We start from the raw sequence: 19,259 nt of genomic DNA, 5'->3' as shown, positions 1-19,259 counted from the left end.
TAGGAATTTATAAAATATTACATGAATTGACTGCCTGAATTGACTGTCTGCAGATTGTGTGCGTTTTGAGCTGTACCTTGGCAGTTTAGTGCTAATAGCAGATGTTAATACTGCAAAATTATGCTCCAAGAACGGATGCTTCTTTTTCTTTCATTTTAATTTCAAAAAGCAAAACAAGATTTTTAACTTGGATCTCTGGTCCACAATGGGTTAGTTCATGTCAGTCCAGATAATGATGCAGAGGTGCCGATGTTGAACCAGAGTGGACAAAGTTAAAAATCATACAACACCAGGTTATAGTCCAACAGGTTTATTTGGAAGCACTAGTTTTAAGCGTGCTGCTCCTTCATCAGCTAACTAGTGGGGCAAGATCATATGACATAATTTATAGCAAAAGATCACAGTGTCATGCAATTGTTAACAGCAACCTAGATTTGTTCAATATATCGTTTTAATTGCATGACACTGATCTTTTGCTGTAAATTCCATGTTTTATGATCCTGCCCCACTAGCTAGCTGATGAAGGAGTATCACTCTGAAAGCTAGTGCTTCCAAATAAATCTGTTGGACTATAACCTCGTCCAGATAATGGAAGTGATATAACAATTAGTGGTAATGTCGTAAAGAGCAAGGAGCAAAGCCTTGACTACAGTACAGTATGGATGTGCTAGTTAGATGGGTTGGCTAGTGGCAAATGGAATTTAATCCTCAAAAGTGTAAGAATTATTGAACCCCTACAGTGCAGATCAAGGCCATTCAGCCCATCAAGTCTGGGTTGCACTTTGGGACAATTAACAAGGCAAGGGAGTACACATCAAATTGCAAGATCCTAGGATGTACAGAGAATCAAAGAGACCCTGGTCTGAATATCCATAGATGCTTGAAGGTAGCAAGACAGGTAGAAAGGAAGATTAAGGAGGTTTGTGGGGAACTTGCCTTCATTTTTCAAGACATCGAATACAGGCGTACTGTGATTATGACAGAGCTATATACAACCTCAGTTCGGCCAAATCTGGAGTACTGTGGACCAATCTGGTCACCACACTAAGGAAAGGATATGTCTGCACTAGAAAGGGTGTAAAGGAGATTCACCAGATGTTACCTGACCTGCAGAAATTCAGTTATGAAGAGACACTAGATAGGCTGGGATTGTTTTCTTTCAAGTGGAGGGAATTGATTGAGGTGTGCAGGGTCATGAGGGGCTTAGACAGTGTAGGTAGAGAGATACTTTAAAATTGTGAACTCTGGTTTTTGTCCTCTCAACTAAAGGGAAAAGTAAGGTTCAGAGATTGAGAGGGGACTTGAAGCAATACATTTAACCCAGACGGTTGTGGGTATCTGGAGCTCACTGTCTAAAAGGTTAGGAGAGATGGAAACTCTTAAGACATTAAAGAACTATTCAAATGAACATTTGAAACGTCATAGCATACAAATCTACACACAAACTTCTGGAAGATGGGATTAGAATAGATGGACGTTTGATTACTGGCAGAGCCACAATGGGCTGAATGGTCTCTTTCTGCACTGTTAAACTCTATGACTCTAATTGACCTCAACAAGCCTGCATGAGAAAAGAGTGAAAATAAAGAGTCAGGTATCTCACATCAAGCTTTTAATCAGTAATCTCTTGCAGGAAAACAAAAAGTGTGGATATCAGGTAAGGACAGTGTGTGATAGAACATAGAACATTACAGCGCAGTACAGGCCCTTCAGCCCTCGATGTTATGCTGCCCTGTGAAACCAATCTGAAGCCCATCTAACCTATAATATTCCATTCTCGTCCATATGCCTATCCAATGGCCATATAAGTGCCCGTAAAGTTAACGTATCTACAACTGTTGCAAGCAGTGCGTTCCATGCTCCTGCTACTCTCTGAATAAAGAAACTACCTCTGACATCTGTCCTATATCTGTCACCCCTCAATTTGAAGCTATGCTCCCTCGTGTTAGCCATCACAATCCTCAGAAAAAGATTCTCACTGTCCACCCGATCTAACCCTCTGATTACCTTATATGTCTCAATTAAGTCACCTCTCAACCTTCTACTCTTTAATAAAAATAGCCTTAAATCCCTCAACCTTTCCCTGTAAGACCTTCACTCCATACCAGGCAACATCCTAGTAAATCTACTCTGAACCCTTAGCAAAGCTTCCACATCCTTCCTACAATGTGGCGACCAGAACTATGCATAATACTCCAAGTGCGGCCGCACCAGAGTTTTGTACAGCTGCAGCATGACCTCATGATTCTGAAACTCGATCCCTCTACCAATAAAAGCTAACACAGTATGCCTTCTTAACAAAAATATCAACTTGGGTGGCAACTTTGAGGGATCTATGTACATGGACAACTGAGATCTCTCTGCTCATCTATACTACCAAGAATCTTATCATTCGCCCAGAATTCTGATTCCTGTTTCTCCTTCAAACGTAAATCACCTTATGCTTTTCTACATTAAACTCCATTTGCCACCTCTCTGCCCACCTCTGCAGCTTATCTATGCCCCTCTGTAACCTACACTATCTTCGGCACTATCCACAACTGTACCAACCTTACTGTCGTCCACAAACTTATTAACCCATCATTCTATGCCCTCATCCAGGTCATAGAGATGTACAGCATGGAAACAGACCCTTCGATCTAACCTGTCCATGCCAACCAGATATCCCAACCCAATCTCGTCCCACCTGCCAGCACCTGGCCCATATCCCTCCAAACCCTTCCGATTCATATACCCATCCAAATGCCTCTTAAATGTTGCAAATGTTCCAGCCTCCACCACATCCTCCGGCAGCTCATCCCATACACGTACCACCCTCTGCATGAAAAAGTTGCCCCTTAGGTCTCTTTTATATCTTTCCCCTCTCACTATAAACCTATGCCTTCTAGTTCTGGACTTCCCAACCCCAGGGAAAATACTTATCCTACCCATGCCTCTCATAATTTTGTAAACCTCTATAGGGTCACCCCCCCCCCCCCACCCCCGCCTCTGACGCTCCAGGGGAAACAGCCCCAGCCTGTTCAGCCTCTCCCTATAGCTCAAATCTTTTATAAAAATGACAATCAGCAGTGGCCCCAAAATGGATCCTTGCGGGACTAGTAACTGAGCTTCAGAATGAACATTTCCCAATTTCCCATCAACCATCACCCTGTCTTCTTACAGCTAGCCAATTTCCGATCCAAACCGCTAAATCGCCCTCAATCCCGTGCCTTTGTAAATTGCGAAGTAGCCTACCATGGGGAACTTTATCAAATGCTTTACTGAAATCCACATACACCACATCAACAGCTTTATCCTCATCCACCTGTTTGGTCACCTTCTCAAAGAACTCAATAAGGTTTATGAGGCACAGCCTACCCTTCACAAAACTGTGTTGACTATCCCTAATCAACTTATTCCGATTGAGATAATTACAAATCCTATCTCTTAAAACATTTTGCAAAACTTTACCCACAACCGAAGACAGGCTCATAGGTCTATAATTACCAGGGTTGTCTCTACTCCGCTTCTTGAACAAGGGAACAACATTTGCTATCCTCCAGTCTACCGGTACTTTTCCTATAGACAATAAAGATCAAAGCCGAAGGCTCAGCAATCTCCACCCTGGCTTCCCAGAGAATCCTGGGATGAATCCCATCTGACCCAGGGGATTTATCTATTTTCACACTTGTTAGAAGAAACGTGCGAGGGAGAAGTGAAGGACTGCTGGGAAGGTGAGTATAAATTTTTTTTTTAAAAAAGAGGGGCGAGGAGAGAAGGCGGAAAGAAACGAGGGCTGCCGGGAAGTTTTTAGGTGGGTGAGATCTAAACCCAAGACCCTACATGGTAGGGTCTCCCTCCCACCCACCTCCTCTAACCTTACTAAGGGTCTGTAAACTCGGAAAATTTTCAGGTTTCTCAATTTTTTTCTTCTCTTCCTTTGTTGAGTCCTGTGCAGGCTTTCACAGTAGCAGGATATGGATGTTAGGGCAGTTGCATGTTCCTCCTGCAGAATGTGGCAGGTGATAGACACTTCACACGTCTCTTCAGAGTACATCTGCTGGAAGTGCACCCAAATCCAGCTCCTCGAAAACTGAGTTAGGGAACTGGAGCTGGATGAACTACGGATCATCTGGGAGAGTGAGGGAGAAATTGAGAGGATGTACAGGTGAGGTGGTCACTCCTCAGACATAGGATCAGGACAGTTAGGTTACAGTCAGGGGGAGGAAAGGGAACAGACGGTCAGAGCAGGGATCCTCTACGGCCGTTCCCCTCAGCAATAAGTATACTGTTTCAGATACTGCTGGTGGGGACAGCCTACCAAGGAAAAGTCATAGTTGTCAGGTCTCTGGCATTGAGGGAAGGAGGGAGAATAGAAAAGCGCTAGCGGTAGGGGATTCAATAGTTAGACGGATTGACAGGAGATTTTGTGGTCAGGAACAGGACTCCCAAAAGGTACGTTGCCTCCCCGGTGGCAGGGTCCGGGATCTCGCCGATTGGGTTTACAGGATTCTGAAGGGAGGAGAGTGAACAGCCAGAAATCGTGGCACATATTGGCACCAATGATATAGCCAGGAAAGGGATTGAGGATCTGAAAAGTGACTACAGAGAGTTAGGTTGGAAGCTGAAGAACAGGACGAATAGAGTAGTGATCTCAGGTTTGCTACCGGTGCCACGAGATAGTGAGATGAGGAACAGTCAGCAAATGCAGCTTAACACATGGCTGTGAGGCTGGTGCAGGAGGGAGGGCTTCAGACACCTAGACCATTGGGATACCTTCTGGGGAAGGTGGGACCTGTACATGAAGGACGGGTTGCACTTGAACTGGAGGGGACCAATGTCCTAGGTGGGAGATTTGCTTGTGTGATTCGGGAGGGTTTAAACTAATTTGGCAGGGGGGTGGGAATCAGAGCCACATATCTGAGAGGGGGGCAGTTGCATATGGGGCTGTGACGGATGTCGTGAATCTATCAGGACGGTTTCTCACGTGATGAAACAAAGGGATCGGTTTAAGCGTGTCTATTTTAACGCAAGGACTGTCAGAAATAAGAGTGACGAACTTAGAGCATGGATCAGTACTTGGGGCTACGATGTTGTGGCCATAGCGGAGACGTGGGTTTCACAGGGGCAGGAATGGTTGCTTGATTTTCCAGGGTTTTGAACATTTAAAAAGAACAGGGATGGTATAAAAAGAGGAGGGGGTGCAGCATTGCTAAACAGAGAGTGCATCACAGCTACAGAAACAAAGGTTGTTGAGGAAGGTTTGTGTACTGAGTCAGTATTGAAGTTAGGAACAGCAAGGGGGTTTTCTACAGACCCCCTAATAGCAGTAGAGAGATTGAAGAACTCACAGACGGGCAGATTCTGGAAAAATGCAGATGTAGCAGGGTTGTTGTTATGGGTGATTTCAACTTTCCCAATATCAAATGGAACGTCCTAAGTGCAGATGGTTTGGATGGTGCCGTTTTTGTCAGGTGTGTTCAGGAGGGTTTCCTTACTCAGTATGGAGACAGGGCGACGAGGGGAGAGGCCATTTTGGATTTGGTGCTCGGCAATGAGCCTGGACAGGTGTCAGATCTCGTGGTGGGGGAACACTTTGGTGACAGTGATCACAACTGCCACACATTTACCATAGCCTTAGAGAGAGTGAAAGCAGCAGTTACCGAAGACATTTAATTGGGAAAAAGGAAATTATGACGCTATCAGACAGGAGTTCGGAAGTACAGACTGTGAGCAATTGTTCCACAGAAAGTGCACTGCAGACATGTGAAGACTATTTAAGGAACAGTTGTTGCAAGTGATGCATGCATTTGTTCCTTTGAGACAGGTAAGAAGGGGTAAGATTAAGGAACTTTGGAAGACGAGAACAGAGGAGCTTCTCGTCAAAAGGAAGAAGACAGCTTACGGAAGGTGGAGGAAACAAGAGGATTTAGAGGATTACAGACTTGCTAGAAAGAAGCTCAGAAATGGACTGATGAGAGCCAGGAGGGGCACGAAAAAGGCTCGGCAGGATGGATTAGGGAGAACCCAAAGGCACTTTACTCATACGTTAGGAATAAGAGAATGATCAGGAAGAAGGTAGGGCTGATCAGGGATAGCGTAGGGAACTTGTGTGTGGAGTCTGAGCAGATAGGGGAAGCCATAAACAAGTTTTTTGCTTTGGTTTTTGCTAAGGAAAGGGACCTTGCTGTGAATGAGAATTTTAAGGATCTGGGATACTGGCTTGACCAGATCAAGATGGATGAAGTTCGTGTGCTGGAAATTTTGGAAAACATTAAGATTGATAAGTCCCCAGGTCCAGACCAGATTTATCCCAGGTTGCTCCGGGAAGCGAGAAAGGAGGTTGTTAAGCCGCTGGCGAAGTTCTTTGCCTCCTCACTCTTCATGTGAGTCATATCGGAGGATTGGAAGGAGGCGAATGTTGTTCCTCTTTTCAAGAAGAGAAATAGGAAAATCCCTATTACTTATGTCTGTGGTCAGCAAAGTTTTGGAAAGAATTCTGAGAGATAGAATTTATGACTATTTGGCAAAGCATAGCGTGATCAACATGGCTTTGTGAGGGGCAGGTCATGCCTCACAAATCTTATTAAGTTCTTTGAAGAGGTGACAAGACAGGTTGATGAAGGTTGAGCAGTGGATGTGGTGTATACGGACTTCAGCAAAGCATTTAATAAGGTTCCCCATGGTAGGCTCATTCATAAAGTCAGGATGTATGGGATACAGGGAGATTTGGCTATCTGGATTCAGAATTGGTTGGCTGACAGAAGGCAGAGAGTAGTTGTAGATGGGAAGTATTCTGCCTGGGGGTCAGTGGTGAGTGGTATCCCGCAGGGCTCTGTTCTTGGGCCTCTGCTCTTTGTAGTTGTTATAAATGACTTAGATGAGGAGGTTGAGGGGTGGGTTAGTACATTTGCAGATGACATTGCCGTCGATAGTATCGAGGGCTATTGCAGGCTGCAGCGTGACATAGACAGGATGCAGAGCTGGGCTGAGAAATGGCAGATGGAGTTCAACCTGGATAAATGCGAAGTGATAAATTTTGGAAGGTTGAACTCGAATGCTGAATGTAGGATTAAAGACAGGATTCTTGGCAGTGTGGAGGAGCAGAGGAATCTTGGTGTTCAAGTACATAGATCCCTCAAAGTTGCCACCCAAGTGGATAGGGTTGTTAAGAAAGCTATGGTGTTTTGGCTTTCATTAACAGGGTGATCAGGTTTAAGAGCCATGAGGTTTTGCTTCAGCTCTACAAGTCCCTGGTGAGACCACAATTGGAATAGTGTGTCCAGTTCTGGTCGCCCTACAATAGGAACGATACAGAGGCTTTGGAGAGGGTGCAAAGAAGGTTTACCAGGATGCTGCCTGGACTGGATAGCTCGTTTATGAAGAGAGGTTGAATAAGCTCGGACTTTTCTCTCTGGAGAGAAGCAGGGGGAGAGGTGACCTGATTGAGGTATACAAGATAATGAGAGGAATGGATAGTCTATAGCCAGAGACTTCCCCAGGGCAGGATTGACTGGTACGAGGGGTCATAGTTTTTAAGATATTAGGAGAAAGGTATAGAGGGGATGTCAGAGGAAGGTTCTTTACGCAGACAGTTGTGAATGCATGGAATGCGTTGCCAGCAGTGGTGGTAGGAGCAGAGTCATTAGGGACATTTAAACAACTGCTGGACATGCACACGGATAGCAGTGAGTTGAGAGGTGCATATAGGATTAACCCTCGGCACAACATCATGGACCAACAGACCTGTTCTGTGCTGTACTTTTCTATGTCCTAATTTCTAACATCTGCTCCTTGTGAACCACAATCCCTTCTAGTCTAGTAGCCTGTTTCTCAGTATTTTCCTCAACAACGTTATGAATACTGACAAAAAATATTCATTTAGCGCTTCCCCATCTCCTCTGACTCAAACGCACAACTTCCCACTACTGTCCTTGATTGGTCCTAATCTTACTCGAGTCATTCTTTTATCCCTTATATACCTATAGAAAGCTTTAGGGCTTTTCATGATCCTATCTGCCAACAACCTCTCATGTCCCCGCCTTGCTCATCTTAATTCCTTCTTTAGGCTTTTCCTGGCTACCTTGTAACTCTTCGAGGAGAAAGTGAAGACTGCAGATGCTGGAGATCAGAGCTGAAAATGTGTTGCTGGAAAAGCGTAGCAGGTCAGGCAGCATCCAAGGAACAAGAGAATCGACGTTTCAGGCATCAGCCCTTCTTCAGGAATGAGGAAAGTGTGTCCAGCAGGCTAAGATAAAAGGTAGGGAGGAGGGACTTGGGGGAGGGGTGTTGGGAATGCGATAGGTGGAGGGAGGTCAAGGTGAGGTTGATAGGCACGAGTGGGGTGGGAGCGGAGAGGTCAGGAAGAAGATTGCAGGTTAGGAAGGCGGTGCAGAGTTCGAGGGATTTGACTGAGACAAGGTGGGGGGAGGGGAAATGAGGAAACTGGAGAAATCTGAGTTCATCCTTTGCGGTTGGAGGGTTCCCAGGCGGAAGATGAGGCGCTCTTCCTCCAACCGTCGTGTTGTCATGGTCTGGCGATGGAGGAGTCCAAGGACCTGCATGTCCTTGGTGGAGTGGGAGGGGGAGTTTAAGTGTTGGGCTACGGGGTGGTTGGGTTGGTTGGTCCGGGTGTCCCAGAGTTGGGTTGGTTGGTCCGGGTGTCCCAGAGTTGGGTTGGTTGGTCCGGGTGTCCCAGAGGTCTGGACCAACCAACCCAACCACCCCGTAGCCCAACACTTCAACTCCCCCTCCCACTCCACCAAGGACATGCAAGTCCTTGGACTCCTCCATCGCCAGACCATGGCAACACGACGGCTGGAGGAAGAGCGCCTCATCTTCCGCCTGGGAACCCTCCAACCACAAGGAATGAACTCCGATTTCTCCAGTTTCCTCATTTCCCCTCCCCCCACCTTGTCTCAGTCAAATCCCTCGAACTCAACACCGCCTTCCTAACCTGCAATCTTCTTTCTGACCTCTCTGTCCCCACTCCACTCCGGCCTATCACCCTCACCTTGACCTCCCTCCACCTATCGCATTCCCAACGCCCCTCCCCCAAGTCCCTCCTCCCTACCTTTTATCTTAGCCTGCTGGACACACTTTCCTCATTCCTGAAGAAGGGCTGATGCCCGAAACGTCGATTCTCCTGTTCCTTGGATGCTGCCTGACCTGCTGCGCTTTTCCAGCAACACATTTTCAGCTACCTTGTAACTCTCAATGGTCCTAACTGAGCCTTCATATCTCATCCTAACATAAGCCTCCTTCTTCCTCTTGACAAGAGATTCAACTTCCTTAGTAAACCACGGCTCCTGTGCTGAACAACTTCCTCCCCGTCTGACAGGTACATACTTATCAAGGACACACAGTAGCTGTTCCTTGAATAAGTTCCACATTTATAATGTGCCCATCCCGTGCACTTTCCTACCCCATCCTATTCATCCTAAATCTTGTCTAATCACATCGTAATTGCCTTTCTCCAGGCTGTAGCTCTTGCCCTCCGGTGTAAACCTGATAAAGCTGCAAAACTGCTCATGTCCAAATAGTCTGCAATACTCAGAGCTGAAGGGTGATCACCGCATAAGATACTTGAGAGCTGCCAATATCTGCTGAGTGTTGAGTTCAAACTGATCCCATTTTGCCTGTGTCAAGTGTAATAGCTCAGAGAGTGGAAAGCACAAATTGATGGAACAGACATTCAAACACTAGCCAAGTGGCTGCACAGTGGCTCAGTGGTTCGCACTGCTGCCTCACAGCGCCAGGGACCTGGGTGCGATTCCCATCTCGGGCGACTGTCTGTGTGGAGTTTTGCACACTCTTCCTGTGTCTGTGTGGGTTTCCTCTGGGAATTCTGGTTTCCTCCCACAGTCAAAAGATGTGCAGGTTAGGTGAATTGGCCATGCTAAATTGCCCATACTGTTAGGTGCATTTGTCAGGGGTAAATATAGAATGGGGGAATGGGTCTGGGTGGGTTACTCTTCAGAGGGCTGGTGTGGACTTGTTGGGCCGAAGGGCCTGTTTCCCCATAATGTAGGGAACCTAATCTAATCTAAAAGGGTAGATAAGTTTGTATAACTATCATGATCATTTTTAAAATTTGTCTGCTTTTTAAAATAAATAAATTGGCAGCAGTCATCACTTAATTAAAAAATAATCCATCTGTTAGGCTGCATTGACTGACAGGCCAACTGGACAGGGTCAGTAAAATATGAGCATCTGGATGGACAATCTTTCTATTCTTTGTTGGCATTTGCCCAAGGACATGTATCATGTCATTAGGCATGCTTGGTTGAGATAACTCAACTATCTCAGCAAAGGGTCCTGAAGTCTTAAGATCATAAGCAAGAGTTATATTAGATGATTGCAAGTTTAATTTTTCCTTTCTATATGGCTCCTGAAGTCTATCCATTGTAGACAGGGCACGTAGGCAGCATGAGCTGGTACAAAGTTCAAAAAGACAAGGAAGAGATTGGATTTGCCAGCATGGCACTGACTGGTGAACCTGCTACACCTTCATGTGTAAAGATAAACAGAGATGATCAGTAAATCATCAATTACTAAAAGCTGCATTAACCTCTTCTCTTCTGCCTGTTTCTCCCTAACTACATTCTTCTCTTTGCTTTACTTCTTTCTGAAGTGATGTTCCCATACCTCGTCTGCATGTTGGAAAAGGAACTGCTTGCAGAGTTAAATGTGATCCTCTACAGCCTACCTTTTAATTAATCAAATAATCAAATTAAATTCCACCCTCAACCAAAAATACTTATCACCCCTTATTTAATAACCACTTAACCCCTGTATCCTTTTCTCTCCCTTACCTTCTATCTACTCCGATGCATTTTCACAAGGCCAAGTACTGAAAGCCCAGAAGTCTCTCACTTTCAACTCTTCCCCTTCTGCCCCCATCTACACTTTCCTCAAGTTGGTGTTTAATCTTTTAAAATGCAAGTTTTAAAAAAAAGCACATTATATTGAAGAAAGGTTTAGTCTGACTCCTAATATTAAAAATTAAAATACTGGCATATTTTGCAATTATTAGGGAAGTAAAGGGATACTTTCATGGGAGGCATCTCACAGGAGGTTTACAAGGATGAAACCTGGAATGCAGGAATTGTCTCTGAGCGAAGGCTAAACACTCAAAGTCTCAAGAGACAGAAACTGGCTCTTCAGCCTAATTCATCCTTGGCAACAAAATATCCGAAATAAATCTAGCCCCATTTATCAGCAATTGATCCATATGCCTATAAAACCTTCATATTCATACACCCATCCAGACATCTTTTTAAATGTTATGATTTAGAGGAGCCAGTGTTGGACTGGGGTGGACAAAGTTAAAAATCACACAATACCTTTTAAATATCACTCCTTTTAAGTCACATTCTCAAGAATAACTTCAGGTTTTCTAACAACAGGTGTCATCTCAGCTCAGACAATGTTTTAAAAGTGTGAGGTTAAAGTCTGTCAACGAACACAAACATTTATGGGGTGAATCTATATTTGCAGAATAATATTTTATTTTGCTCAAAAAATGCATAACCTACAGTCAATCCATGTAATATTCTATAAATCCCACTTTAGAAATAGAACCAGTCTGACTCAACGTTCGGACACAGACTGACTTTAACCTCACACTTTTAAAGCATTGTCTGAGCCGAGATGACACCTTTTGTTAGAAAATTTGAAGTTATTCTTGAGAATGTGACTTAACAGGAGTTCTGGAATTTACATATTAATGAACCGAATCTAGCAAACCCATTCTAAAAGATTAAAGTCTTAGAGTTATAGAGATGTACAGCATGGAAACAGACTCTTCGGTCCAAGCCGTCCATGCCGACGAGATATCCCAACCCAATCTAGTCCCACCTGCAAGCACCCAGCCCATAAGCCTCTAAACCCTTCCTATTCATATACCCATCCAAATGCCTTTTAAATGTTGCAATTATACCAGGCTCCACCACTTCCTCTGGCAGCCATTCCATACACATACCAACCTCTGCGTGAAGAAGTTGCCACTTAGGTCTCTTTTATATCTTTCCCCTCTCACCCTATACCTATGCCCTCTAGTCCTGGACTCCCCGACCCCAGGGAAAAGACTTCGCCTATTTATCCTATCCATGCCCCTCATAATTTTGTAAACCTCTATAAGGTCACCCCTCCGCCTCCGACGCTCCAGGGAAAACTGTCTCAGCCTGTTCAGCCTCTCCCTATAGCTCAAATCCTCCAACCCTCGCAACATCCTTGTAAATCTTTTCTTAACCCTTTCAAGTTTCACAACATCTTTCTGATAGAAAGGAGACCTGATATGCACGCAATATTCCAACAGCAGCCTAACCAATGACCTGTACAGCTGTAACATGATCTCCCAACTCCTGTCCTCAATACTCTGACCAATAAAGGAAAGCACACCAAACACCTTCTTCACTATCCTATTTACCTGCGACTTCACTTTCAAGGAGCTATGAAGGTCTCTTTGTTCAGCAACACTCCCTAGGACCTTATCATTAAGTGTATAAGTGCTGCTAAGACTTGCTTTCCCAAAATGCAGCACCTCACATTTAATAAGTGGGTACAAGAAAATTTTCTGATTCAGTATGTGGATGTACCTACTTGAGAAGGTGCAAAACCAGACCTACTCTTGGGAAGTAAGGCAGGGCAGGTGACTGAGGTGTCATTGGGGGAGCACTTTGGGGCCAGTGACCATAATTCTATTAGATTTAAAATAGTCATGGAAAAGGATAGACCAGATCTAAAAGTTGAAGTTCTAAATTGGAGAAAGGCCAATTTTGATGGTATTAGGCAAGAATTTTCAAAAGCTGATTGGGGGCAGATGTTCGCAGGTAAAGGGATGGCTGGAAAATGGGAAGTCTTCAGAAATGAGATAATGAGAATCCATAGCAAGTATATTCCTGTTAGGGTGAAAAGGGAAGGCTGATAGGTATAGGGAATGCTGGATGACTAAAGAAGTTGAGGGTATGGTTAAGAAAAAGAAGGAAGTATATGTCAGGTATAGACAGCATAGATGGAGTGAATCCTTAGAAGGGTTTAAAGGCAGTAGCCCTTTACTTACGAGAGAAATCGGGAGGGCAAGAAGGGGACATGAGATAGCTTTGCAAAAAGAATTAAGGAGAATCCAAATGGTTTTTACAAATACATTAAGGACAAAAGGGTAACTAGGGAGAGAATAGGGCCCCTCAAAGATCAGCAAGGCGGCCTTTGTGTGGAGCCGCAGAAAATGGGGGACATACTAAATGAGTATTTTGCATCAGTATTTACTGTGGAAAAGGATATGAAAGATATAGACTGCAGGGAAATAGATGGTAACACCTTGAAATAAATGCAGTTTAATTTATTAGTCCTACCTTGCCCCTGCTTGCCCTGACTGTTTGACTCGCTTCCGTTCTCAACTGTACCAGTCTCAGATTGATCTCTTTCCTCACTATCTCCCTGGGTCCCAACCCTGTCCCACACACCTTACTAGTTTAAATTCTCCTGAGCAGCTCTAGCAAATCTCCTTGCCAATATAGTAGTCCCCTTCCAATTTAGGTGCAATCCGTCCTTCTTGTTCAGGTCACTTCTATCCCAAAAGAGACTCCAATGATCCAAAAATGCGAATCCTTCGCCGATACACCAGCTCCTCAGCCATGCATTCATCTGCTCTATCCTCCTATTCCTAGCTCATAGCACTGGGAGTAATCCAGGTATTACTAATCTCAAGGGCCTCCTTTGTAAATTACTCCTAACTCTCTGTAATCTCTCTTCAGAAGCTCAACCTTTTCCATTCTTATGTCATTGGTTCCAATGTGGACAATGACCTCTTGCTGGCCCCTCTCCCTCTTGGGAACATTCTGCACCCTCCCTGAGACATCCTTAATCCTGGCACCATAGAAGCAACACACTATTCTGATTTTTCGCTAATGGCCACAGAAACGTCTGTCTGTACCTCGGACTAGGAAGTCCCCGAACACAATTGATCTCTTGGAACCCCTCGTTGCATTAGAGCCAGTGTCAATACCAGAAACTTGGCTGCTCGTGCTATGTTCCCCAGTGAATCGATTACCCCCTACATTTTCCAAAACAGCATACTTGTTTGAAATGGGGACAGCCACAGAAGACTCCTGCGCTAGCTGCCTACTTCTCTTACCTTTACTGGAGTTAACCCATCCATGTAACTGTATCTGTGACTTTTCCCCCTTCCTATAACTGCCATCCATCACAAACTGTTGCTGTTGCAAATTCCTCATCGCTTCTAACTGTCTCTCCAACCGATACATTCGATCTGTTTGGATTTTCAACCAGCATTTATTTATTTCAGATAGAATCTGCAGTAACCCTTAAACTCTCTTTAAAGTCCCACATATGACAAGAAGCGCATATCACTTTACTAAAGGCCATTTTTGTTCCTTCACAATCTACAGACCCAGAAAATAACACCTTCTTATTACTCTACAAAACACTGCCCCAGGTTAAATTCATAATTATAGCTTATATTTTAAGTTTAATCAAGAGACATATCTCAAAAAACATATAATCAAGAATGAACCCACGCACTTAAAACAAATTACTTATCTGGTTCTGTGCTGTGAACTTCGCCCAAACAGTTCCTCCAAGATCAGCTGTGAATGTCACTGTTTGCTAATTTTCCTAGAGACATTCCGATGTCCAGCATAATGAATTCAAACAGCAAAGGCAGTAACTGTGCAGATTCACTGTGGTGTCAGTTTCTTTCTCTCTCTCTCTCTCTCCTGCACTGACCTCACCATGTGCTTCCTTTGTCTGTCCTTTCCCTTTTAAAACTGTTGTTTTGACTTTTTTTTTCCAAAGTTCCAAAACAATGCTACAGCATATGAAACAGTAATTGCTGCTCCTAGAATTCGAGGAAATCACCTCCAACATGTAAAATACCTCAAAAAAAGGAGCAGCTATTACAGCCAGAAATTTTTCCCATCCTCCATCTCAAATTACCCAGAATCCTCTAAGTTTCTTCAATATATTTCAGCGGCATGACACTAACATTTTGCTATAAATTCAGCGTCTTATGGTCCTGCTCCACAACCACCTGATGAAGGAGCAGCGCTTCAAAAGCCAGTGCTTCCAAATAAATCTGCTGAACTGTAACCTGGTGTTGTGTGATTTTTAACTTGTTAAATGTTTTAACTGCACCAGCCTCCACCAATTCCTCAGACAGTTCATTCCGTACACGCATCACCCTCTGCATGAAAAGCTTGTCCCTTGGGTCCCTTTTAAATGTTTCCCCCTCACTTTAAACATATGCCCTCTAGTTTTGGACTCTCCCACCCTAGGGACATTCCTAGAGATGCACCGAGAAATCAGTGTTCGAGGCACTTTTATTTGGTAAAACACTTAGTCATAGAGTCATAGAGATGTACAGCATGGAAATAGACCCTGCGGTCCAACCCATCCATGCCGACCAGATATCACAACCCAATCTAGTCCCACCTGCCATATCCCTCCAAACCCTTCCTATTCATATACCCATCCAAATGCCTTTTTAATGTTGCAATTGTACCAGGCTTCACCACTTCCTCTGGTAGCTCATGCCATACACGTACCACCCTCTGCGTGAAAAAGTTGGCCCTTAGGTCTCTTATATCTTTCCCCTCTCATCCTAAACCTGTGCCCTCTAGTTCTGGACTCCCCCACCCCAGGGAAACGACATTGCTTATTTACCCTATCCATTCCCCTCATAATTGTGTAAACCTCTATAAGGTCACCCCTCAGCCTCCGAAGCTTTAGGAAACACAGCCCCAGCCTGTACAGCCTCTCCCTATAGCTCAGATCCTCCAACCCTGGCAACATCCTTGTAAATCTTTTCTGAACCCTTTCAAGTTCACAGCATCTTTCCGATAGGAAGGAGACCAGAATTGCACACAATATTCCAAAAGTGGCCTAACCAATGTCCTGTACAGCTGCACATGACCTCCCAACTCCTGTACTCAATACTCTGACCGATAAAGGAAAGCATACCAAATGCCTTCTTTACCTCCGACTCACACAGTGTAATGGGAGAGCTGTTAACTTAAAAAATACATACATTCACATACCCAAGAGTAAATTATCAAATTGTTACCTCCTTCTCTTCTCACCTTTCATTATCTTCTTCCTCAACCAGACAATCTTGGAATTCATGTGCCTGATCTGAAGTGAAGTGCATTAGTGCTGCTTTGCGCTCACTGTCTCTAATCGGTCGATCATCTGCAAAAGAGCACATCACCGTTTAACGTAATGGTCAACTGTAAAGTGCCAAAGTTATTCAATTTCACTTAATTAAAAAGGATAGAGATGCTATTTCTTAATTCTTGAAGCCAAAAATACACCTGTACATCAGCTGTTTATGAGCCAAGTTGTTGCACTATCTAATTTGATTAAGATTTAATTTTTCTGTAGCTTTCGGCTAAATTAAACATTGCAACATATTTGATTAAAAGAGCCAGTAATTATAGGGTTACATACAAAGATCAGTCATTATCCACCACAAAATGCATTGTAGAATCAGTTTTAAGTATTTTTCCTAGAAATTTGTGGGAAACACTGTTGACACAGATTCTCAACTTTGCTGAAGATCGCTGCCAAGATTCTGAACACTTGCAGTATCATTTAAAACATATTTTGTATTCATGTGCAGTACCTGTTCATGTCGCAGAGATATCTCACTATCTTCAAATATTGCAAGTTTTCTTTTGAAATTAGGTCATTTGCTTCATGTCAAAGTTTCTCTGCTCAATTTTGACCTGTTTTGCTTCACCTGCAATCATTTTCTTTTGGTAGTTACTTGTATTGTTTATTTATTGCAGTGTTGACAATTTTCACTCAGGCTGCCTCTTCGGAAAATCCTCATGTTCTTTTAATTCATCTTAATTTCATTGAAGTAAATTAAATAAAAGGATTTGCCCCAGTCTACACTGTCGCTGACAAAGCAAGAAAATGAGAAGCAAGTCAGCCATAAAGTGGAGGAAGATTGTTTCCCGGTCCTTTGAAGCACGAAGACGCAAGTTTAAAAGGCGAGTAAACTTGACAAATGTGCAGGAGTAACCTCCTGCCATCAACTGCAGATCCCTCTTGAAAGCATCAAGGAGACTTTCCTAATTTAATGTGATGGAACCTGTAATAACAGGCACTTCCCTGGAGGAAAATGCATGCAATATAAAAGTGGTTGAAGTCTTCCACACCCACGAACACACTCCCTCACAGGCTTATACTCCATCACACTCACACACACAGTTTGCGAGGCTTGCACACACATAAACACACTCTCTCACGTGCACTCACACACACACATTGACACTCTCTCTCTCTCATGCACACGCATATAGATCTTTGCGGTGAATTTGTATTGGCAGAATATTTGCAGATACATTCTATTTTGCTCTAAAAATGCACACAATCTGTAGGCAGTCATTCTCTGTAATATTTTGTAAATTCCACTTTGGAAATAGAACCAGTCTGACTGAAAATTGGGATACAGACAGTCTGAGCTGAGATGTCTTTTTTTAATATAAAACCTTAAGTTATCTAGGGAATGTGACTTAAAAGAACTTCTGGGATTTACATATTAATACCCGAAACCTACAACCTATTCTAAAAGATGAAAGACTTAACAGCAGTCTAGGTTTGTTCAATATATCACTTCAGTTGCATTACACTGTAATCTTTTGCTATAAATTCTGTGTCTTATGGTCCTGCTCCACAACCACCTGATGAAGGAGCAGTGCTCCGAAAGCTGGTGCTTCCAAACAAACCTGTTGGACTATGACCTGGTGTTGTGTGATTTTTAAATTTGAGAAAGTGAGTACTGCAGATCATAGTCGAGAGTGTGGTGCTGGAAAAGCACAGCCGGTCAGGCAGCATCAAAGGAGCAGAAGAATCGACGTTTCGGACATAAGCCCTTCACCGGGAATTAAGGGCTTACACCCAAAACATCGATTCTTCTGCTTCTCGGATGCTGCCTGACCGGCTGTGCTTTTCCAGCACCCCACTCTCGCCTCTGATTTTTATCTTTGTCCACCCCAGTCCAACACTGGCTCCTCCACATCATACTTATTCCAAAATTGTCCCTTTAGCAGCATTAATTTATCATGCAGTACAGAAGTGAATGAGAATATCTTGAAACTATTGAGTATTTTTCTTATGATGCATTCTCTGCTTGTGGATACTGTAACATTATCTCATTCAAAATGGTCATTGTCTTAGCAGTACAAATACTGCATTATTTGTGCGTGGCTCTTTCTTCTGCAAACATTAGCTTAAAAGAATCATACATACTCAGCTGCAAATAACAATTGGGTGAAAGTGTTAAGTGCTACAATTAAATTGGAATGTACCCATTCCAAAATACGAGACAGCTGAATACTCTCAACAGTAAATCGACGCTACCAGTAAGAACACTCTAATATAAAGCAGAGGGAACAAATTACAAAATTGCTGAAAAGAAAAATGTGGATTGGTTAACAGCAAGATCCAGCACAGCATGCCCAATGAGCAAAATGCTACGCTGTTGACTGACCATACATATGCATTAAAAGGTAAAATTTACAATTATTGGGAGATAATTGGCAGCAAACCATCCCAAAGTATTCCAGATCTAGTTAAATAATTCTGAAATATGGTTTTGATATAATGTTGGAAGGTAAATTAAAAGATGGACCAGTGCTATTCAATATCGGTGATATTGTACAAACCCTTACTCTCAGAACCATAGAAGTTTCATGGTACATGAAAAGGTCACATGACTGATCATATCTCTGCCTGCCACAAGATGAGCCACCCAACCCGAATATCAGTTTTCAAGATTTGATCTATAGCCCAGCAGAGTTCAACACTTGAAAAAGACACACAGAAAACAGCAGCAGGAGTAGGCCATTTGGCCCTTTGAGCCTGCTCTGACATTCGTTATGATCATGACTGATCAATCAACTCCATCATCTGTTCCTAATTTTCCCCGATATCCTTTCATCTCTTTAGTCCCAATTGCTATATCCAATTCCTACTAGAAATCTACAATGCTTTGGCCAAATTTGTTTAAATTAATTGAAGATTTTTGGATCTATTCTCTTTCAAGCAGAGAACTCCAAGTTCCTTCTACCCTCTGTGTGAAAAAGATTTTCCTCATCTTGCCTCTAAACATGGAGTGTTGATTTTTAATTTCAAAAGCATTGTTTTGATGGAAATGTAACTTTTTTTCACATTAAAACTTGGTCATCAGCATCTGTATGTAGCTGTAATTTTAATGAGGGAAGCTAAAATTATTTGTAAAATTTGTAGTACTT

General features: G+C 43.3%; 1 protein-coding gene across 3 annotated transcripts in view; it reads right to left on the bottom strand.

Annotated features, from left to right (window-relative positions):
• Positions 1 to 19,259, bottom strand: part of cep72 (centrosomal protein 72) — a 154,602-nt gene that overhangs the window by 98,804 nt on the left and 36,539 nt on the right. For all 3 annotated transcript variants that reach the window (XM_072560567.1, XM_072560570.1, XM_072560571.1), the window contains one exon: positions 16,080 to 16,188. In XM_072560567.1, the coding sequence (XP_072416668.1) occupies positions 16,080 to 16,188 (109 nt within the window). The remainder of the gene's footprint in view (positions 1 to 16,079; positions 16,189 to 19,259) is intronic.

This window comes from Chiloscyllium punctatum, chromosome 41, assembly GCF_047496795.1.
Source record: "Chiloscyllium punctatum isolate Juve2018m chromosome 41, sChiPun1.3, whole genome shotgun sequence".
In the NCBI taxonomy this organism is placed as follows: domain Eukaryota; kingdom Metazoa; phylum Chordata; class Chondrichthyes; order Orectolobiformes; family Hemiscylliidae; genus Chiloscyllium; species Chiloscyllium punctatum.
This window is presented reverse-complemented; position numbering and strand designations above follow the sequence as displayed.